The sequence below is a fragment of the Parus major genome, chromosome 5 (assembly GCF_001522545.3).
Source record: "Parus major isolate Abel chromosome 5, Parus_major1.1, whole genome shotgun sequence".
NCBI lineage: Eukaryota > Metazoa > Chordata > Aves > Passeriformes > Paridae > Parus > Parus major.
In genome coordinates, this window is record NC_031774.1 from 15915286 (window position 1) to 15939253 (window position 23968).

A 23968-nucleotide genomic window follows, 5' to 3' on the forward strand; every position below is an offset into this window, starting at 1 on the left:
TTCATTTGGGGAGCCTAAATTTCTGCTCCTACAGGCACCTTGCACAAGTGCATCTCTTTATACCCCAGAGATATGGGACTTGTCACAGATTTCAAGTGTGTGATTGAAATTCCCAGCTCCATGGATTTTCAGGCCAGAGAGGCTGTTGCACTGATCTAATCAGAGCTAATGCATAGATCAGGAAACCAATGACTCCCTGCTTCAAGTCCCGCACCTGAAGTTGAACTAGGATCTCGGCTTTTAGAAAAACACACTGCAGTGCAAGATGAAGTTTAAGTGTCTTTCAGGAGAAAAACTCACTAGAGCTTTGGGTGGCTTATTCCAATTAGTAACTCCATCCAGTGGCCAAACAGGCCTAGTATTTCTACATGTAATCTACCTACAGCTTACAACTATTAGTTTCCAATCAGCTTTTTATACCCAAGGCTGTAATATCCTCTGTTATCACATGCCTATCCTCCTTATCAGTATTTACAGACCATGATTAAGCTACGTCTTAGCCTTCTCTTTAACAAACTAAGTCCCCTGAGTCTTATAAAACATGATCTCTGATTGTTTTCTTACTCTTTCAGATACTTTTTAAATTGTGCCCAATTTCTAAACTTTTTTGCTTGAAGAACAGGCATCTTAACCAGATATGTCGCATTTCAGCAGTTTTTGCAGCAAACAATGACAGCTATTACATGACTTTCTGTAGCAAAAGAGGGAAAAACAGAAAAAAGGAAGAACACACAGAATGGAAGGGAATGAAGAATGAATGGCTTAAAAAGAGACAAAAGAATGATTGAAAGAAAATGGAGAGGGAAGGAAAGACTCTAGAGCAGGATGAGGTAGCAGAGAGATAAACACTTACTGAAGTAGAAGTTCAGGAAGAAGGAAGAGATGTTGAACAGACCATGCAAAGCAGTAGTTATTTACAAGTACGCTTCCTTAAGTTATCCTGTCAGTTCCAAGAGGAACTGACACTCGATTCTCCTACCTATCCTTCTCAATTATTTCAGACAATCAAGGATCTCCAGTAGTGATCACTGCAATACCTTCTGTGGTTAAGAACACAAAGAATTGTGTGTGTACAGAATTTTTTGGAAGCAGAGCTCATTAACCTGCAAGACACCAAACCAACTGAGAGCCTCCCCAGAACCTACCAGCTGTGGTACAACTGAGCTCCACAGCAGTGGGACTGCTTTTCTTCCCATCCCCTGCCCTGGAAATACCCACCTTACTTCAAGGCCAGCACTGAAGGACTCAGAAGAAACAAAAGGCACACTGACACAAAGCACACATATGGAGCTCTGGGCTCCAGTCATCAGGCCTGGGACATCTGTGGCTTTCTGAGGATGCCTGCATGTTCAAGTAATTAGACCAAGGCCAGCTGTCCCCTTCTCATTCTTCACCCTTTATGCTCCCATTGCTTCTGCTACCATGGACTGTCCAAACAATGATTTGTCTGATGGATCATCAAAGAGTATGTTTTTTGTTGTTGTTTATTCTTTGGAAGGCAGGAGTGGAAGAGAACTGGTAAGTCAGTACAGAGGAGAAAGAACTCTTCTTAGTATATCCCATGAGACACCTCGGTGTTTCCAACTATGTTTGCCATATCAGAGGAAAGATTTGCTTTAACCTTTATATTCTGAAGTCATAAACTCCAAACATTTGCACTGATACTGAAGATGCAACCATCAGTATTGAACCTGGCTGCTCAGGAAACCTTACTGCTTTATAGACAACTCTGGTATTCTGGGCCTAATTTCCCTGTCAGTGATCCAGATGTAATTCAGGGAAATTAATGAACCACATTTCAATCTCAAGACACTGCCTATAGCACACTGCTTTCTGAAACCTTTCCTGCCAATTTGTGCTAGAGCAAGCTAGAAGTACTGTGGGACACAGGTCTCCACATCAGCTGGGTTTCCACAGTACTGCTGAAGAAACCCAGTGAAGCTTTTACCAGTTGAGGGAAGGCAGGAGCGAGAACAGAACCAACCCTTTCCCTCAACTGTGAAATTACATATGTAGCTTTGCCCCAAAGCCAGGATCCCAGACAGGCCCAAGCTGGAGCTGGAGAAGGAACACTGCTCCCCAGCCTGCGTTTAGCAAGTCAGGCATGACAAAGCAAAAGGCTGTGTGTGCACTGAGCAGCCCCATCCCCTGACAGGGCAGCGAGTGCCTGGATGATACATTCACTGCAGCCTGTGCTGCATCGTGTTCCATCTCCATAGCAGCAGTTCTGCTAATTGAGACCAGATGCTTGAATTCCAAATTCTTCTCTCCAGAAATATCGATACTACAACGTTATGATTAGAAAGCACTTTACCAAATGCCTCTCAATTCTGCACAGCTCAGATGAAGAGCAGCTGCAGAGAGAAGGGACAGTTCACTGAACATACAGAATAAAACACTGCAAAAACACTGGAGAAATGAAGGGTACAAGAAGCAAGTCAAAATAGAATAATGATGACAAAGAAAGCAGCCTGCTGTATATGCTTCTGCCTGTCACTTTAGATGTTGAAAGGACCATGAGCAGACTTTTTCCTTATGCTGTAGGATAAATGGCCATAGTTTCAGATTCATGTGGCAGGTGTGCACGTTTGTCAGATCCAGCTTTTCTGTCCAAGGAAGGATTAAAGCAAAATCCATCAATCTGGGCCTGGCTTGGAAGAGTAGCTGTGGTCTTGAATCATTTGGCTCTGGGGGCTGCTCTGCACAGCCCACTGGCAAAGAAAGTCGCTGGAACTGATAAGCTGGTGGGAAGACTTGCAAAGTAGGAATGCCACCACACCACAATGACTTGGCCTCACTGTTGGCTATCTCCCTGTGGCTGTTGGCTACATACAGCAAGCTGTCAGCTGGATGCTTCACAATGGTCACACTGGGATTGCCAAAAGCTGCAAGCACTTTTCCCCTCCAGCCAGACTGGATTAAACTGGCTAACAGTATTCTAAATTCACTTAGAAGTCTCAGGCCCTGCCTGTGACCACCAGGCACAGGGCATTCCTGAAAAGATATCTGGTTACTGAATTTATGTAAGAACTGGGCAAACCACTCCAGTCCCATCTGTTATTCCAACCTCCTGAGCACAGAGAACAGAATCCTTGAAAGAGAAAATCTCACAAAGAAGAGTCTGAAAATGAGAACCACAAAGCAACATGTAATTTCCTCCTGCGAAAGATGCTGCAAAACCTTACAGAAAATGTGGCATGCTCCAGCATGTGCCTGTGTAAACAAGGGCCTAACACAGTTTCACTACTCAGATTTCATACTACAGCCGAGGTAATGTAACACAGCTAAAGCAGAGAGATCGCTTTGCTATGCTAAGTGATTTGCCTCCTACTCTGAAAATCAGTGAGGTAAATAAAGTGTTTTCTATAAATACCAGGCAGTTTCTCTCACCAAAGAAAATTATCAAGTTTTTTAGAATTATTCCTATTATTTTGCTCCAGAATATATTCAGTGCTTAGTGTCCCATTCAGATTTCACCATTTACAAAAAGTTTTCTTACCTATTTCACTTTCTAACTTTTGGTCTATATTAGAAGTCTGTTTGAATCCACAGTACTGCAGGAGAGGGAATACATCAATGAAATACCAGAAAGGAAAAGTCTGAACATGTTACAATTGAGTATAAACTTTCAGAAGCCTTGTCTGAAAAAATAAAAACTTTTATTTTTTGTGTAACATTCACTGACTGCATATTAGCTTACACTCCATTTTCTTTCTGCTCTGAGTATGGCTGCTGTACTTACTTGTGCTGGAAACAGCTGACACAGAAGTTGATATGGGAAACAGGAGTATAAAGATGAGCTTATACAGAGAAGCTCTGTGTGCTTATATAGGGAAGTCACCTCAATAAAGTGCTCAACACTGCATGCAAACCTGTTAGTGTAATTTGCAGGTGACAGCGTGACGGAATTCTGTTGATTGCAGTGCAGTTGTGTTCCTTCCCATCAAGCTGAATTTAGCTTCTCTAGTCACCAAATCACATGAATAAACTGCTATGCATACATTTATTTTATTTTTAGGTTTCCAAGATCAATCAATGACATTCATGTGAGGAGAATCACAAGGCTAGGTAAAAAACAAACTAAGCTCTTCTGAACGCTAACAGTCATTGAGACCATTGGGACGAACACTTTGATGGCTTCCAATGGCACAGCTCTGTGGACTGTAAACTGAATTACAACAGCTTTAAGCAGTCGTGGACCCTGGAACATCAGATCATAGAGAACACATGCAGCAGAGCAAGCAGTAGGAGTATTCAAGTAACAGATCCACCAGCCCCTGTTAAATCTCTTTATATTGACATTTGTACACCTCAACCTGCAATGTACCACAATGACACTGTTGTAGTGGTGAAAGTCAGGTGCCCAACATATATTGGTCTCAGCAGAGAAGCAACAACTCTGCAGCTGACTGTTTATTTTGTGCACAAAGCACAGGCATTCTCCCATTTCATTTCAGCTGCCCTCGCCTCCCCCATAACTAAATTATTGTTATTATGCTCTGCATAATCCTAGTACTGACAGGGATGTTTGTTATACATAATTAAAGATATTAATTTTGCATGGAACAGAAGACACGGAGCCAGGAACTTAATCTTTTTTTTTAAATCTTCTATTAGAAAATTACCTTCATTAGCACCGACTCACTGAGCTTCTCTCTGTTGACAATTTTTATCGCGACCTTCTGACACGTGACACAGTGAACACCCAACTTCACAAGCCCTGCAGGAGAAACAAAGCAAAATAGAAAGGAAGAACTGGTTAGAGGTTAGTTGTCTAGGTTTTTACTTTTACAACACCATCCAGCTGTTGGCAGCTTATAGGCAAAAAAAATTCCCATTAGCACCTCCTCCATCCAGAAAAGGTCTTGTGAGTAAAGAAGACCCTTCAGCCCACATTGTGACCATTTGGCAGTGAAGCCACCAACATCACTGATGCTCCTGCAGTTTCTGCCACGAGAACTGTGGTTTTGTTGAAGCACTGCAGTGCAGCTCTCACCACCCGAAGTGTGTTCTGCCAGTAAGAAGTTCTGGCAATTGAACCGCACTGGACTAAGTTTTTTTGCTGGCACCTGACATCAACAAAAGCTTGGAAATTAACAAAACTAGGTGGCCACATGTTTGCAGTGTAGACATGGCTTCTATGTTTCTCTAGCTCTTTCCAAAGTTTCCATGATCACAATAAAAAGACACTTAATTATGGCTTCCCCTACTATTTTAAGTTACCCTGCTGGAAAAATTTAATACTGTGATGAATGCCACGGTGGTATGGAGGAAATCAGCATACACTGCTACAATTCTAAGTTCTTATTTGGTATTATTTACTATATTCTTGTCCTCAAATAAGATGTTGGCAAAAGGATGGTGATATCTCTGACAGGATTAGGATGTCTGAACTATCATCAAAATAGGGAACACCAGGACTTAAAAGAAAGAGGTAAGTAGCATACATGAGCCATCATATTCTGCAAAATTTTCATCTAAGTCTGGTGACTTACATGAAGGTACATTGAGATACCTCCCGCAAGTGAGTTTAAGATGGTCCCTTGAGCTCTCAACTCTACTGCCATTAAGAAAATTTGTAGCCAGAGAAGTTGTACTTCATAGGTTATTCAAGTGAGATCTTGTTTGCTTCAGGTTTTACTCTTGTCTAACATGGACCTTCAGCACAACACCTGATGGGCTGGATACCATCCCATTCCATACACTACATGCCAAATTGCCATTTAGCATAATTCAGTTATAACTGAACTAAAAAAGAAATGGCACCTCCCCAGTGTCACTAAGACCTGCTGTGTTTTGCAGAGCATTTATAAACAATGACATCAAACAGCAGGAAAAATATTTAGTTCCCAGCTCCTAAGCTAGGTTGCAGTTAAGAAGCCAACCCCATCCCCTAATGCAAACCACAAAGCCAAACACCTTGCTTTATGTGGAATTTCAACACAACAAATTTTCAGTCCAGTGAAATGCTGAACACAAGACTTCACACATCTTACTGAGGGACAATTAGGTTATTGCCTCACTATAAACTGGGCCCAATTAAGTGAACTAGAGTTCCTGAGCTTCATCAGGGACTTCAACAGTCTTCTGCAGGTATTTGTCCATCCTTTTGCTAAGCAGTCAATCATAAATTTGGAATTATTAATCACCAGCTATTATGTGGAGAAATAAACTCCCAACTTGCTTCCAGTCACATCTCTTTTATTGGCATGCTCAAGTGTTCTGGATATTTCCAGTCACATAATTTCTCAGTCTCATCTGCTTAAATGCTGACATCCTCACTTTCAGCCATGACATAAACAAGTCACAAAAATTAAGAATGCAGTGCACTGACAAATCCATTTGAAACTGTGTATAGCAATAGCGTGTCCTCTGCCTGAAGCAACCGAGAAGCAGAGCTGGGGCCAGATGCTGTGATGTCCAACCACACTCACTTCTCTGTCTGAATTTTTTCCATTCAATTTGTAATATTAACCAAAGTACTTCTGGCTTTATGTTCACTGTTCAGAGCACCTGCAGCCTTACTTATGCTTCTTCCCTTTGGCTTTGTTCTGTGTTTGGATAGAGGCTACTTGGCACCACCCTGTTGAAAGCGTGCACTGCTTCAATCTGTGCTGATTGCTTCCTTCCTGCTCCTAGGACAAACCACAGCCTTACATCACCCTTGCAGCACAATGACAGCACTTTTTACATTGCTCTTAGTTACAATTTCAAATCTCAGCAGAACTTCTAGCTCAGTCTCTTAGACTTCCAGGATCCGTGACATCATGTTGTACTGTAACGTGGCACAGACCAATTATTTTCAGAGGTCAATAAGGATGAGAAACATCTGCTCTGTAACTGGTTCTTCACTAATGATATAACAGACTTCTGATATCTCACACTCCAGGGTTTGATTTCAAGTCTTGTTGCTCCCAAATCAAGACATCTGTCGGACTGAATTTGGCTGATTTGTAAACTACTTTTCTTTTGTCCTCCTTGAAGCACCCTGTCATTGAGCCCTTAGAAGGGTTTAACCATGAATTTCTGGGACAGAAAGCTGGGTATCTTCAGTGTCCTCTGTCCTTGTAGCTATTTACCTACCACAGAAACTCAAAAACTAAGATTAAACTATTCCATTTACTCCAATAAAAAGTTAACCAACTGTCAGAAGACACCAAACACTGCAAAAATAAAACTCGTACTGAATCAGACTGATTTTATATTGAATTAATTTCATTAACCTCAAGAAGTCATTCTTGATTTATGCCATGGTATCAAAGGACAGAATGAGAAAACATATGTGAGATTTAATGCATCTTTTCTCTTCTCCTGATTTACATTTTAAAAATCAAGAAAAGAAATGCAATGTCATTGCTGTCTGTTTTGTGGAGATAGAAATTTTAGACAACCCTCTGAACAGCCCAAGACAGCACTTTTCACTGTACTAAATTCACTGAATGTAATTTTAGGATAAAAATAAAACATGTTGCTATGCCTTGCTTCCTCCCTTCTCCCATGGTCACTTCCTTTTGACATTTGTATGCCAGTGTAAGCAAGAAAAAAAATAAAAATATTCCTCTTGGTAAGTCCATCTATGGGTAACACCCTCCTCTCCTGCTACTATTAAGAAAGCCTAATTGAGCTGAGGCAGGAAGGGTTTGTCCTCAGGACTTCTGTTTCTGTCCTGTAATTTCAGTCAATGGTGTAACTACTGAGATGACTTAAATGTGGATTTGAGATCCTATGGGTTTCTGGTTCTTAAGGAGCCCTTTCACTGACACAGAGAACACAAACCATTGAAGATGTATTAATTATCTATATAATAATAGACCTTAGAGAGAAGCAACTATGTGAATAAACTGCTGAGGTGTAACTGAAATAATGGAAGTGGCAGAAATGCCTGCTTGGAATCAAGTGTCCAAGGTGTGTTTACAGGTTTGTGGAAAAGATGGTGCACTTCTCATTTTTTCCTCTTCTGTATATGCAGCTGTTAACGAGCACTTCAAAACTATATAAATCCTCCTCCAATACAAATTTATCAATAAGTTATGTACTTATTTGTAAAGCTTATCTATACAGTCAGGCCAGCACAGGTACTGTGTCTTCTGCGAAGGAAAACAAACACAGCTGCTGCTGCAAGGATATTTTGCACCAATTTGCCTTACAGTAAGTCTGCCAGGCAACAAATAGAGCTTGAACTTGTCTGCTTCATGAGTAATTAACCCCTCAAATGCAGGCAAGTAACCTTTGTGACTGCTAAAGTTAACTCTGGTCTGTCCTGACAGAAAATCTAAGATGCTGTGGGAATCAACTGCTTGAAGTTTCTCTCAACCACCCACACAGCTGCCACACGCTCACTGCTTCAGGCACACCTCAGATCTCCATCTACAGGTCACTCCTGGGGACTCTGGACACTCACATCCTGGGGCTTTCAAATCAGTTGTTGCATCCAGTGAACTGCAAACATTGGGCTGCTTTTGATCTTAGCCACTGAACTGCATCAGAACCAGGCCTATAATTGCAGGTTGGGGAGTAAAGAAAATGTGAACACACTGGAAAGCAAGGGGATGTGTAAGTTAACACAGACTTTTCATCATAATTAAAAGCCGCAGTTTGGGAACCAACGACCATGAGAAACCCCAGATAACAAAAAGATACCACTGAAGGAAGAAGAGCAAAGGGAAGTGTACAGGCCTGACATAGCTCAATGCAGCAGTGACCTGCTAATAGCCATGCCTGAGCATTTTTTTTGCTGGCAAACTCCCACTCAGTGGATGCTTACAGATATCCAGATAGTTTTTGAAAAGGACAGAAGCTTATGTGATGAGCAAGGGACAGATTTAGATCAGCTGGAAAGGTGGACAGCCCGTCCTGAAGCAGTACAGAGAAGATTCTTCTTTTACTCAAGAAGAATATTCTGTGGGGATGGAGAAACAAAAGCTTCTCTCCAGCTGAGACAATATATTTACTGTGAATCCATGACCACAGCCAAGTGCCTGATATTGCAACTGGCAATCACCTTCAGGACTTTTCAGCCAAGGACAGGATTTCAGAAGAGACTCATTTACTTTTGCCTTGCATTTTGTGTAGCAATTTTCTCTAGCAGAGACTGAATAAAGCATTAAGAGTTTGGAGCTAGTGCTATTTGATATGCACTTTACAGTTGTGGAAAAAGTAGCATATTACTAATGATCCTGTTATTACAACTCTTTGTTGGAGAAAGAAACATTCTAGGAACAAGAAAGAATGTTTTCAGTACTATCCAAATCTGAAGTCTGCCAAAAACACTAATCTGAAACAAATTCTTATTTTGAGCGAGACAGTAATAAATAATGAAACACCATGGTTGTTTAAATACAGCATTTATGGTATATTCATTGTTAATGATGTTCCCAGTCTTTCAGAAATGTTAAACACAAGTAACTTGTTATCCTGATTTTTAACCACAAGGAGAATAACTACTCAATGAAGTAAAGGTGCATTTGCTATATTTAACACGTATGGTTTTTTTCACTGGTAAATGGAACTCTTTTGTTTTCTTTCAAAATAAAACCAGCCTAAAATAAATTTCTGTAGTGGGAAAACTAGGCACCAATTTCAGAAGATCATCTGCACACACATGTTGCTTGCTCTTCACTTCAGAGCACATTGTCAAAAACCTTAAAAAATCCGAGCGGAAAGCCCTGCTCTGGCCAGAAGTGTCTATTTTGGCTGGATGAGCAATTAAAGGAATGTCTAGAGAGAAATATCACTCCTTTTTAAACTTGAGTTAGCTAATTGCCAATTAATTCAAGTCAATGAATACTCTGCAAATGTTAATCTAGGCACTGCAAAACAAAAACATATGTGGTTTACTTCAGGGCTCAAGTACTGGTAAGAAACTATCTGGATTAGAAGAGGAACAAAAGTTCTAGGCTTACAAACTCAAGTACACTGTCTTTCAAAAAAGGCTTGATGGGTATATATTATTGCTGCACATGAACTTTGTAAATATGCTCTTTATATACAAATAATTTAATTTATCCCCACAAATTGGAAGATGCTGGTGTAAAACCTTAAAATAATTTATGGATGTCTATTCCTGAAAACTACATGCACTAACATTTGCAAGACCTGCAAAACCTCAAGGATAGCAGTCCAGAAAATCAACCCTTAGAGCAAACAAAAGCATTAATACATCTCAAGCAGGGTGGAGGACAATCTTAAAATGTAATATTCCTCCTCTTTATTCTCCACAGTTATCTTCACAAACACTGCAGTTTCAATTAGGGTTAAATCAGTTCAGTTACAGTGTCTAACTCTGCTGACTGCAGTGAAGTTGCTTTAGATCTGCAACAGTGGAAAATGGATTAAAATTTGGCCCACAGCAACATGATTTCCATAGCCGTAAAATAAGGATAATAACACGTACTTACTTACCTTGCAAGAGCTGTAGAAGGATTAACTGATTAATCCTTACAAAGAATGTTGGAAAGGGATATAAATCCTATCCAAGTTTCACATATTACAACCAGGAAAACTGCATTCTAAATATAATCTGGAAAGAAACCTCCAGATAATTTCTTATAATTAGCTTCCATATTCACATCCCAATTCTTTAAAAGCACAGATTTTGGGTCTCCAGTGATGCACATCTTATACTACTCTTAGCTGCACTGGAAAGAACTTCTTTACTGAGCATCCTTCTTACAGAAACCAATAATTGCCCTTAATTACTCAGTCTTCTCACTGAAGAGATGTTTATTTTTCTATAGCAATTGTTATCTCTAATTATTGCATTTCAAATAAACAGAGACTTATATCAAGTGACACACAAATTACATGGTATCAATTTATAATTGCATAATGGGAAAAGGAGGTATAGGAGAAATCTAGAAATCTAAAAGGATGGGGATGAAGCTGCCCAGGTTGGTAATGAAATATTTTGATTATGGGATCTTCTACAGAAGATATATTCTAGTGCTAAAAAGCTGTTCTGAGGACTCATGCATTAACTGTTTTTAAACTGCATAAACTGTAATTATGGTAGGACTAAAGCCAGAGTTCAGATGCTCAGCAGGAACATGGAAAGAGAGGTTCATCAGTCTGAGATCCACACGCCTCAGCTCAGAGCACAGGAGAGCTGCACACTAAATTGCCACAGCCCAGATTTACTGTCCTGAGCTATGAGCACTGTCAAACATGCGCTGGCTTGGCCAGCCAGAGGGACACACTCCTAAGCTCAGAGATTGGTGAGAACAATGCATCAGCTCAGATGTGACTGGATCCACATACCTGATATTAGGGAACAAGAGACACAAACACATACAGATATATATACACACACACAGCAGCTCAGCAGGAGCAGGTTTTATACTGGATGCCTCAGAGATTATGGCAGGATCATCCTCCAAGCTCAGCAGGATCAAACAGGATCAAAACACACAGAACCAACATCACCTCTATTGATTTCTATCTTGGTCTCTTTCTTGCAATATTTCATAAATCAATACTTCTCAGAAAACCTTTATGCCCCCTGAATAGAGCAAAGAATGTGAGTGTTGAGCCCTTTCGATGTGCTCTCTTTCCCACCTCACCAGACACACCCACATAGCTAAAGAGCCCCCCTCAAGGAACCAGGACATGAACATTCATTGGCACACTGTATGCTGCTTTTGCAAAATACCTCTATTTCATCTGCCAAACTCTAACAAACTCTTCAAGTCCCCTGGAACCTATCAGCAGCTTGTGATGTCTATGGGCTGAGTTCCTATTTCAGATCAAGTCTTGTTCCTGTATAAAAATGCTTGGGAGACTAAGTTTTGCTGCCACGGGAGAAGTGCAGACTTCAGCCTCCAATGTGGACATCTGGAAGTGTCAGGGCAGCACCCCCAGCCCCTGCACACAGGGAAAGAGAAGAGTGGTTCCATTGTTTACAAATTCAAAAGACAAATTAAAATACAACAGATCTTTCCACTGATGCATTAACTGAAAAAAGCCCAAATCTTTTTACATCTCTGGATGGGTATTGGGAAAAACTCTGCTTTCACTCACAACTTTCCTAGTCAGAAGCTTTTTTTTTCCTCTTTCCAAGAGCTGTACATCTCCTTGTAAAGCTCCTCTTGAGGAATGATGAGAGCCATGTTCCCCATCAGACTTCATTAACCCTTTGTCAGGAGATGACCAAAGACAGCCATTTTTCAGGTATAGCAGGAAGCCAGCAGAAGTCTGTCTATCCTGCCTATGATATCTTTTGCAAAACATGTTGCAGTAATTAGGTAACATCTGGGTAATGAGCCACAACATCTCCATTTGGTCCAGTGATCTACTGAGAAGCACTGATGCACTAATAAGGAGGGAATAGTGAGCAGCAGAGAAAGAGAGGGTGAGGAAGGAGGAGGGGAAACAGCAGATAAACTGTTCTTTACATGTACTTTTAGCTGACGTTAATCCCATTTTCTATGCTAATTTCTCACATCTCCCCTTCCTTACCACACCTTTCCACGCTCCATCTCAAAGTCCTCACCCACTTTTGACCCTCCTATCAGCCAAGATTGTTTCAGCTAGGTTATATGTATATTAAAAATATAATTAAAAAGGGGGGTTACCATGCAAAACCTTTATACAGCAGACAGAGGTCATGCTCTTCACAAGATTAGGCTCACCACAGAACACTTCATCTACCCAGCTCAGTGCTGATGCAGCTTACTCTGCCCTCTGACATCTCTTAATCACCCTCTGACAGATTCCTAACAGGATTTTCACTGAGTGCAGATATGCTGCCCTTCAGTAAGGGCTCGAGAAGTGATTGGATTAACCACACTTGCACCCATGCCTTGGACAAGGGGCCAAACAACAAGCCACGAGCACAGGCAGCTCCCAGGAATTCCAGAAGGGCTTATTGATAGCAGTAAGGCCCATACACAGATGAGAAATGCATTGAATAGCCACTGCATACGTTGTTCTACAGATACTGGTATTTTTCCAAGGACAAATTGGTCTGTATCCAGTAGAACTAACAGAGGCTGACCACTTGCAGATCCACACCCTGAATTTCATTATCCACCACAAAACTCTGGATCCTCCTCCAGACCCAACTCACCCCATCCATGGACATCCTACTTCCACACTCCTGCAGTGTTATAATATCTGCAATTCCTTCCCACACCTCTATTTGCACAGTCTCTAGTTCCTTATGCCTCCTGCAGTAATGCCCTCCACAGTTTTACCCATTTGTCCTGCAGTTCACCTGCCAGCTGCAGTCTCCTTCTGTGTACCTTATTCTCTCCTTTCTCTTTGTAAAAGACAACAGATGCCATGGCCAGTCCAGATCTGTGAGCACATGGTCACTGCAAAAAGTGTAGGAAACAGCACATTTTCTTAATTATACTGGATATGAGAAACTCCAAGCCTCTGGTTTAGGACAACAGGAAGAAAGACCATCTGGAAACTGAATTCTGATTTACAAACAGGAAAAGTCACAGCAAAAGAGTAACAGAATAAAAGGTAAGAAAAATGAGACTATTATAATTATAACAAACAGAAACAGGGATATTAAAAAACCCCAAACTGAACAAACTTTAAAAAGTATTTCCTTTAATTTGAGAATAATGGCTAAAGTCACAGGATGGAGCTGAAAGGATTTATTGACTCCTCCACTGCGAAGAACAGGAGCTGTCTGCTTATGCTGTACAAAGTACACTACAGCTGGTTCACTATGTTCCCTACAAAGAGAGGAAAGAAGGGCATCATATTCAAAACATAAAAAGGCCCAAGCACCTCATTAATTTTAGGTACGAGAAACAATGCAATACCTACAGAGCACAGTCAGCTGTGCCTCCACAATAAAAAGAAAGAAAATAAAGTGAATTTAATTTCCTCACGAAAGGAAGGTGGTTAGATAAACTGGAACATTACAACCCACCTTCTGATACCCAGTTTCATCACATGGAATTCATACCACAATGGCTGAGGCTAAGTATGCCCTGAAATACGACATCAATTTCAAACTCGGGCAGGAACCAGTGATTAAAAAAGGATGAGACCTGTGCTGTCAAAACACATCTTTGTGTCATACTTCTTCTCTAGGATTCCTGTGCAACATCTCCAGCCTGGGCTGCTGGAAGATCTCACAGTGAATTTTTCTCTTCTGGAAGAATTCCATGGGTATGATCTAAAGCCTTCTGAAGTCAATGCAAAGGCTCATATGTTTTAGGAAATTGCAGATCAGTTTGTTCAGCAGCAGCTTAGAGCTATATAATCCTGGCTTATTCTAATAGGTGTTGCTGCAGACAATGACTCTGAAGTGCTAAAGATCTGGCTGGAGAAGACCTTATTCCAGAATCAGCTGTTCTCCATGGTTACCAAAGTGGACAACTGCCTGTATGTGTTAACTATCACTCAGGCAGAATAAATCTGCAGGCACAGTTATTCTTTAATCTTCCACACCTTTCACTGCACCACTTCCCTACAAAGGCAGTGGTTCTGCCTTTAATCAGACTGGTATTTTCTCAGTATCAGAATAAAGTGTTTCCCCACAAACATTGATTCAGAGCCATAATAAAGAAAAGAGTCGATGAATTTTCTAGAAGTCAACTGAGTTCCACATTTTTTCTCTGATTGCTTGGCTCCACACATTTATCAAGAAGCATCAGAAGACTTTGGGAGGTTCAATCAAAAGATTCACCTTAAGAAGGATGACAAGTTTTAAGCCTGGACAAGTACGTAGAAATCAGCAAACAACCAATAAGCAGCTTATCCCTCCAGGCTACAAACCTGAGTTTGTAAAAAGTTAAAATATCATCCCTCTAAAACAACACTCCCACATGGGGACCCAGTTTCCCCCCTTTGTACGTTACTGTGACCCCACTGGCTTCCTTGGAATTATTCCCAGTTCACTGTGACCGAGAACAGCAGCAGCAGCCCTGCCAACCTCTCCAAGGAGGTGACACAACACAGCACAGGCTACAAACAATGGCCACAGAGGAACTCAGTGTTGACTCAGAGTCGCTCACGCTCAGAAGAGAAGGCAGCTCAGAAATAATTGAGACTGCTGTGCCTGTTCAGTGTCCCAACATACACAAGGGATAAACAAGCTAAAATAATACAGCACTAGCCAGCAATAATGGCATTAGACAAATCATGTATCACTACCTGAAAAGCCTCTGGCCTTGAGGGATACTGGCTGTACAGAGCACAGAAAATACTCTTTTGTCTTTACGAACATTACATGCACTTTAGTTCTTTGGCTTTCCATTATGAGCTCCTAAGCAACTACAAACTGCTATGATATCCTTTACTCGTACTGCAGGGTCAGGCCACCCGCACATTCGGGCCATGGCCAAGTTGCACAGGGTTGGGTATGAAGTGTTTCTCCCTAAACACAAAAATCAGCAGCTGAATAGTCTGTAGACCTGGCAGGACAAATATCCACAGGAACACTGGGTGTGACCCTCATCTATGCTTAAAACCAAGAGTTAGAAGTTGCAGTCCAAATTTTATTAGGGTGAGAATTAAAAAAAACCCCTCTCAGCCAGAATGGAAAAAGACTTTTAGAAGAGAATCAGAAACTCTAACAAAGGCTGAATATAGAAAAGCCTCAGTCTTCAGAGCTGGACAGCCTAATTCTGGTACCTCAGTACACAAACCAATGAGCCTGGTTTGGTCAGATGGACAAACAAAACCTGTTTGGGAAACACTGTGAGCTGCAGTGACCTGTGAAATGTCACAAAATGGTGGAGCAGCCCTGCCATATGCACAGGATCTGCTTCCTGAGTTCCAGCCAGGTCAGAGAGGCTTCCTGCACAAGCAGACTGGCTGCACACATTAGAAACAGGAGTGCATGAAGGCATGTGGGTACTGTGAGCTCTACCAACAGCAGAGGCTGCAGCAGATACAGTCCCACAGGTTTCAGCTGCAGAAGCACCTGGTCTAAGTTTCCTGAGGGACCATTTTTACTTGCACATACAAGACTTTTACCTCTTCCCTTCTATTTCACAGGGACACAAGCCCCTGCAAGCTCCAGGAGATAGAAAAACACAGAAATAAAAGCTTACTTCTTAGAGAGAGAAGCTAACTTCCCTTCTGAGAAGGAGCAGAGGTGCTCCCCTCAGGTCATATTAAAGGGAATTAAGGAAAATCTGTGGCTTTTGTGTGATTACAAGTTGTTTAATACAATGGAGAATCCCTCATCCCAGAGCATCAACTGTAAATCCCACTAATAACTACATGAAGAAGTCTAAATAAAGGTTATTTTGAAAACCTTTGTCTCTCTTTGCAGTGTACTCTTCTGAAAACCTTCCTCTTCAGCTGTATGTGAGTGTTGCTGTGAAAAGTACATACAGCTGAAGTGGGAAGAGAAGGTGCCTTCTGAAACCACAGAGGCAACCAGGTGAATGAATACGAGGAATGTCCAGACTTGCACTTGGTGGCAGTGCACTGGAAACAGCATAAAGAAAATCAGGGCAGCAGACGTCCAGGTATTTAACAACAGAGTTAAAGAAATAAATGAGGCCTTTCCTAAGCATGATGTTCTGATTTGTGCTAGCTGCTGAGAAGGAAAAAACAAATCTAGAATTTGTTAGTTACAGTATCACAGAATTGTGCTGTGAGGGACCTCTAGAAATGAGCAAGTCAAAGCCCCTGCTCAAGCAGGGACAGCTAGAGCACGCTGTCCAAGAACATGTCCCGCTGGATTTTGGGTATCTCCACAGAAGAAGACTCCATAACCTCCTTGGATTCCTGTTCCATTGTTTGATCACCGTCACAGCAGAAAAAGTGTTTTTTGTATTTAGATAACTTCTGTTTTAATTTGTGCCCATTGTTTCTTGTCCTATCAGTGGCCACTACTGAGAAGAATCAGCTCCCTCTTTATTCCCTCACAACAGGTATTTATCCACATTGATGAGATGTCCTCGAGCTTTATCAACAAACCAAATAGTCCCAGCTCTAATCTTCCAAAAGAAGCCGCAATTTCTCCATGTTTGTGGCCCTATCCTGGGTTCAGGAAGTCCATGTTTCTTGCTCTTGTGGAGGCTCAGAACTGGATGTAGCTCTCCAGTTGTGAGCTCGAGCAGAGGAAGAGGCTCATTTCCCTCAATTCAATTGATCCCGCAGCCCAGGATACTGTTTCCCAGCTTTGGTACACCAGTGCCTGGCTGGCTTATGGTCAGCTTGTTGTCTGCCAGGACCTTGAGGTCCTTCTGTGCAGATCTGCCTTCCAGCTGGCTGCTCCCCTGTGTGTACTGATCCCTTGGTTATTCCTTACCAAGTACAGGACTCTGCATTTCTGTGACAGTCCTGCCTGCTCAGTTCTCCAGCCCAAGTACCCCTGGATGGCAGCACAACCACCTGGTCCTACTGGTTTTGGTCTCAAAAATACAGTTAATTCAATTTGGTTCATTCAGTGGCTTTCTTCCATTCTCTGTAGGTATTAGTGAGCAAAGAACACTTTCAGAGTATTTCAAGGATATTTACTGGAACAACAATGCTTCTTTTCAGCAGTTTTAAATAATATTATCTAAATTACTTTAAGTAATTCTTCCTGCTTTATACATTCTTCCTTCTCTTTCTACAAGAGAAACTGTCCCCTAATATTTTCTAGTTAGTACAAGATAATCCAAAGAAAACAAAACCAGAAGCTGTGCAACAAAAAGAGAGTGAGAAAAACATAAGGAAAGGTGTGAATGAGCTGGTTGTTTTTCTTCAGCCATACCACAGCTCATTCTTAGGAGACCTGTAAGAGACATCATTGGATAAGTTATAACTTAAGGAAAACTTCACATGCTTCTTCTCTGACTGCAGACAATGCTGTGGGTGGGCCACTGTGTGGTGAATTCATGCTTTTATTGTCTGGATGTGTGAAACAAGACTTCTCCTTCCCACCCCAACCTTCCCACTGGCTCCTTGGCCCTCCAAAGAAGCCCATCCATACAAACTGTTCTCTAATTCTTCCCACAGAGCAGGGAAGAGCCACTGTGGAAGAAAAGCAACAATCCACATAACCAAAGCTGAGACTTTCTCCTCCAGAGACCTGGCTTTAAGATCTGCTTCGTCTCATTCTAATTCCAAGTGAGGAGGATCCCAGCACAACAGAGCCTGTTTTCCAGAGCCCAGAAATTGTCAGGTGAGCAGTGATGCGTCCTGGGAAGCAGAAAGAGCTCTGCACAGTGCCTGCCTAGGGGCACCTCACATGCTGTCATACCTGGTCAAAACAAACTCTTTTAAAATCTTTTAAACTTTGTGTTTATTTTTCAATGGAATAATCTGGATAATAAATTATATTTCATTTCACTTCAATTTTCAAGCCAAATAGAGGTTGATGCAAATGGCCTATAAAGAATATATGTCCATCTACAGTGAACAGAAAATGCCAGTCACCGGTCTATAAAGCGGCAAAAAAAAATTCAAGAAAGGATGGAAGTAAATGCACATTAACTACATTATGACTTCCATGAGTGGGCAGTGGAAAAGAATGTCTTCCTAACCACAGAAGAGAAATGCTAAATTTATTTTGCAAATCATAACCGGATGGCCATCAACTTGAAATTGAACCTTTCTTGAGGAAAATATCTAAAATGTACAAATGACAAATAAGGATGGAATCAATAAATGAAATCAAGATTTTGCCCTTGCTGATTCAAACCATAATAAAAGACACGATTTAAATTGCCTTGATTTAAATATAAATTACATAAATTCATCAAATCTGTTTGTCAGATAATAATTCTCCTCACAGCTGTGAGATAAGCCCCACGTCAGAGCTTAACAAGAGCCCTACCTCCTCAGCAGGGTCCTCACCACTTGTGCACCTAATTGGTATCTAGAGCCTTGCTGTGTGGTTTGAGATTCACTTTTCCTAATCTGCTGTTGAATGTGGGAACTCTTCAAGACGGGAGAACAGAAGGAATTACATCAGTACTTGAGATGGGCTCCAGCTTTAAGACAAAACCAGAGAACTGTACAAAGTGCTGCAGCTACTAAAACAAGGTAGAATCCACGCTAACCAAGAAGCAAAAAAGATAGTCATGTTTCCATATGTAGAGGAATTTGCCCCCTCTCTCCTGTCCACATGTAAGAATTGAAGCATGAGGTAGTATCCTCGCTGCTCTTGGAAAAGCCCAGCTTTCTGACAAATAAGGATAGAATGTAGCAGAAAATAGTCTTCTCCAGTATTTTTTCTCAAGCCTCATGAACGTATTTCAGGGCTACAGAGAAAATTATTTTTGAAGAGAAAATACGTAACGTAACACAGAAATACATGAAGAAGAGCCCCATGGAATTGTTACTGTTGATTATATTGGAAGACTCAACTCAAGACTAGGGCTCCGATAAACATAATGCATACAAGATATAATAGGTGCTCGGCCCTGTCTTGGGGTAGAAGGTTATGATCTAAACAGATGAGGCAGTCACAGAGTACACCTAATTACATGCTATTTCTCTGTTAGAAGATAAGGACTTTAGGTGTTAAGGAACTGGACAACTTGCTGAAGGTTACATGGAAACCCTGTGGCACGGCTGGAAACCAAGCACATGCCACAGTCACGTCTTAAGTTGGTGGGAGAAGGCTGCAAAAAAGCCACAAACCCACCAAGAATGCATTTTAAAATGCAAACTATATGCTAGAACTGGCATGTTAATTAAATTAATTAATTAAAGAATTAAAAATCTGGCCAGTAGACCGTCATTTTTATAAAATTCCAGACAAACCTCATACCTATCCCCTGCTACAGGAGTATAAAAGGATAATAATTCTATTTGTGCCATGAGACCTGTTTCTGACTTATGGCAAAAAATCTGAGAGCAAAAATGGCGTGCTTTCTATATTATATGTGAATGTACAAATTTTCTGAAAGGGCCTTCAAATTTATGATCCTTTTAATGTAAACAGCAATAACAAAATTGCAACGCTGTGTTTTAGATAGGAGAAAGGATGCTGATTCCCGGAAGCAAAGAAAGAACAGAAAAAACCATGAAGGCAAATCTCTCTCCTCTCAGCAAGCGTTTTACTCTGCTGTAGGAAAGGGATGGCTCTGTAGCAAAATGGTAGGCAGCAGTGACCGACCAAGCTGTTCAGATGGAAGGGGTTACGCGGGCTGCGTTAGGGAGGGATGTTCCCAACACTGGTGCCCGTATCAGGATGTCCCCAGCAGCAGCAGCAGCAGCAGCAGCAGCAGCAGCAGGGCTGCCAGGGCTCAGTCTGTGTCCCCTGGTGTGGTGCAGAGCTGGGCAGTGGGGCTGGGGCACACTCAGGGTGCTGTGTGCTGGGACAAGCACGGGCTGGAAGTGCCGCTCTGCAGAGCAGCAGGAGCAGCGACTGGCACATGCGGGGAGGTGCAGTACAATCGTCTCCATCTGCATGGTACAGCTTTGAATCCCTTCCTTTACAGCTCAATAGGTGCATCTGCTGCCCCTCTGCTAATCCTCAACATCGTTTAAAATGCAGATCAGTGGAGATCATGCTTTTTCTTCCCCATTACAGACCATACCCTAAAAGAGCTTTAATCACACAGACAATATTCTATCTCTTCAGGCTCTGCTGCTTCATTCTGTCCTCTTGCCTTTGTTTGGAAGCCAGATCTTTGTCAGGCACTAGCAGCAGCAGCAGAATATAATTTTGCAGTGCAAGGTTTGAAGCTAGTTGAAGCAACTATAACCTTTCCCAAAACTGTGGCAATGTAATTAGAAGACTGTGACTGCAAAATATAAACAGCAGGGAACTCGGGTCATAAGAACCTCCTGAGAAAATGCATCCTAAACCCCTGGATATGTTGCATGATTTTAAATGTAAAAAGCAGCATCAGCAGACTTCCTTACTTGTCTTTGTCTCCCTAGCAGTAATGCACCATGACATGTTTTTAGATGTCAGAAAGTACAAGAGTTAAAGAGGAAAGCTATGATTGGTTACATGACTGTAGGCTGAGAAAGATATTTAATTTATTTCACAGAAAGAGCATATTCAGGAACATACATATGTGTAAATGCTAACCTGAAATAACTAGTTCTTCCAAGGCATTTCTACTGCCAAATGAATGACCCTGTAAGCTGAAAAACTGTTCTTGCTGTGATGAGAAGGAGATCATGCAAGTCATCATTATAAAAATAAGAGCATAAGAACCATTGTAGCTGAGCACTGGTCCAGCTCTGAATCTTCTAAGAAGTGACATCCTAGAGTCCTCCTTTCTATGGCAATTGCCATCAGTGCATTTCATAGGACAGGACCAGCCTGGAATTCTCCTCATTTACGTTTATCAAATTGATTTTCTTCTCTAGCAACCTTAGATTCCACAAATAATTGTATGGCATAATACACTAAATCTTGTCTGTCTATAAACCTCAGGAAGAAAGATAAGCAAACCAATTATTTTACCAATCAGGGTATGTCTGTCTTTCACAAATGTACAACATATGGTAGAGAGGAGGGCAAAGGAATTCTTCCTGTGCTCTTACCTTCTAAGAAATATGTTCATGGCATGGTGATAAAACATAGCACAGCACTTCTCCTACCACAGAGAGCAGGATAGATACTGAAAGATTAAAAAATACCAAGGGATATGACTAAGAGGGATGTACTCCTTGCCATTAATACTTCTTGAGACCAGGATTCCCAAGAGACCAGCTGAGGACAATTCACTGCTTGCAAGAGCTGGAGATGCTACCTGGACTTTGGTAAGCCCCAGACTCTTCCTTCCTGAAATTGCAGCTGCTCTGCAGTGACTCTGCTCTATCAGAGCTAACTGGGCATCACAGAGGGTATTGAATGGCATGACCCTATGGGCAGACACAGCCCACAACCATACATCTCATTCCTCATCATAATTATATATGCTCTACCCATTTCTTAAGCCCAGGCAGGTGCTGTGCTAACCACTGACTTCCTAGACAGCAGGAAACCCAACACGTTCTGCCTGACTTACACATCTGTACATTAATTATTGGAAGCAGCAGTCCCATCCTTCAGTGCCTCATTCATTTGAACTCATGGGAGTCCCCAACAGTAGGTCTGTGTGTGCTGGATTTGCTGATCAAGGACAGCCCAGCACGTGGTCCTCCTCTGCCAGTTGGCATCGTAGCAATTAAAGGGGGGAAAAGACTATGGGACGAGTCATTCCACCGGTGCACAAATGCATTTATTATTTAACTCATTATGGAGACACAATGTGATTTTCAATTAGCTGTCCAACAGTATGATTGAACACAAGATACTTTAATTATGTATTTCATGGACATGCTTCAAAGGTGCCGTTTCACTCTCAAAATAATTAGCTGCACACAGAGACAACTTAGAGAGTTCAAGAGAGCCCGTGGTTACTTTCCTTTAAGAAACAGAAGAGTTATAGGAGTTTCCTGAAGTGCAAAGGCCTCCTGGTTGCAAGGTGACTGCACCTAATCTATCTGTCCAGTGTCACAGGTGTCTGTGTGAGCATCTATGGCTGTGCTCCCAAGTGTTCCCAAGGAAACAGGGACAGTGGTCAGTGGCTGCCAGACGTATACGTCATCCTTGAGAAGCAGCCCCCTGTGACCATTAGGTCCTGCAAGGGAGTCTTTGATGAAGCATCCCAGGATGCACACCCACACCTCCACATGGACTTTCCAAACCAAGTCCAGGAAAGTAAAAGTGAAGCAGGATAAAGCAAAAGGTAGGAAAGGCTGGAGAAAAACAACATTGATTTCTCTCACCGAATAGCAACTCTGACCTACAGCAGCAGTGTTTCATTTGGTATTTGTATAAGCAGTAGTCAATTACTACCTCCTGATGAAAAAGGCAAGGAAGATGCTATGAAACAAGTTTTCTCCAATTAACAAAGCCTCTCAGGACTACTTACACACTGTACCCTCCTAATGAGGGCACCCAAAGTCATAATCCAGTTCTCCTTTATAATTAATGTTTGTAATTACTGGTGTACAACTCTATGCCTTAACTAATGCCACGACTCACAACATCAAACATTTATATCTGTACTTTTTGTGCATATCAGATGCAAAGAATGCAAGTTTCATAGCTAAAATATCTTTTAAAAAATTTTCTCTCATATAGGAATACCAGATTTCCATTTCAACCACTGGCTTAAGTGTTTAAGTACTCCAAAGAGAGAAGGTAAAATTTTGGCACCCTTCACAAACATATGTGAATAGAACTGGTTTTCTAGCTACAAACAGCAATGACTTGAAGGACCACACCTGCCAATGATCTCTACCAAGGTGACCAGCTGACATACCCTTCAACATATGTAGAATCTCTTTCCTTACACATCTGTCTTGAAGCTGCTGAAAATAGTGCCAAAAGGAATTAGAAGCATTAATTGAAAAGGTTAAAATGGCAAATGTAAATGTTGCTCGGGGATACTTATTGTTCCCACCACAAAAATGCCATATGACATCTTTCCCAAGAAACAGTCAACCTGAACACTAACTCCCAATAATGCCATTATCGGTGTCAATGTCAAGACAGGGCTCTGCCCCTTCAGATCCATTGTCATATACGTTTATCTCCTGTATCACAGCAGTCCTGCTGGCCTTAGAAAAGAGATCCCTTGGTGGAAATGAGGCCTGACAGCAAAACAAAGAACAGATTTTGAATGCAGAGGCAACTTTTGTAATTAAGGAGCTTGGGTGTTTTTCCTGTAGGTGTTTATAAGAGGTTAATTTGTTTGTGAAACTACTAAGCTTCAGGGAATCATTTAAAAATTGTTGGTTCTTCAAATTTAGAGAGATTTTTCCACCACTGAGTTCTCTGTTAATCATCACTTAGGGACTGGAAGGCAGTAGCATGTACCCTCAGAACATGCAAAATGCTGATGGGTTCCACACAGGCAGAAAACTAAAATTTCTCCATGCATCCTTGCAGTCTCACAGCCTGATTAGCTGGGTGATCCTCAGCACCAGTGAAAATGTCAGTGAATCTTACTAATATTAAGTGCCTGTTTACATGAAGGATGGGTAGTTCAGTACGTAAGGCAGTTAATAAAGCAGAGAAAAAATAACTTAGCAACTTTAATCTATGGAC

The 23968-nt window shown here is 41.4% G+C and overlaps 1 protein-coding gene across 11 annotated transcripts in view; it reads right to left on the reverse strand.

Moving 5' to 3' along the window:
* BRSK2 (BR serine/threonine kinase 2) overlaps positions 1 to 23968 on the reverse strand; it is a 303357-nt gene that overhangs the window by 148496 nt on the left and 130893 nt on the right. For all 11 annotated transcript variants that reach the window (XM_015631404.2, XM_033515384.1, XM_015631407.2 and 8 more), the window contains exon 2: positions 4626 to 4720. In XM_015631404.2, coding sequence (XP_015486890.1) covers positions 4626 to 4720 — 95 coding nt within the window. The remainder of the gene's footprint in view (positions 1 to 4625; positions 4721 to 23968) is intronic.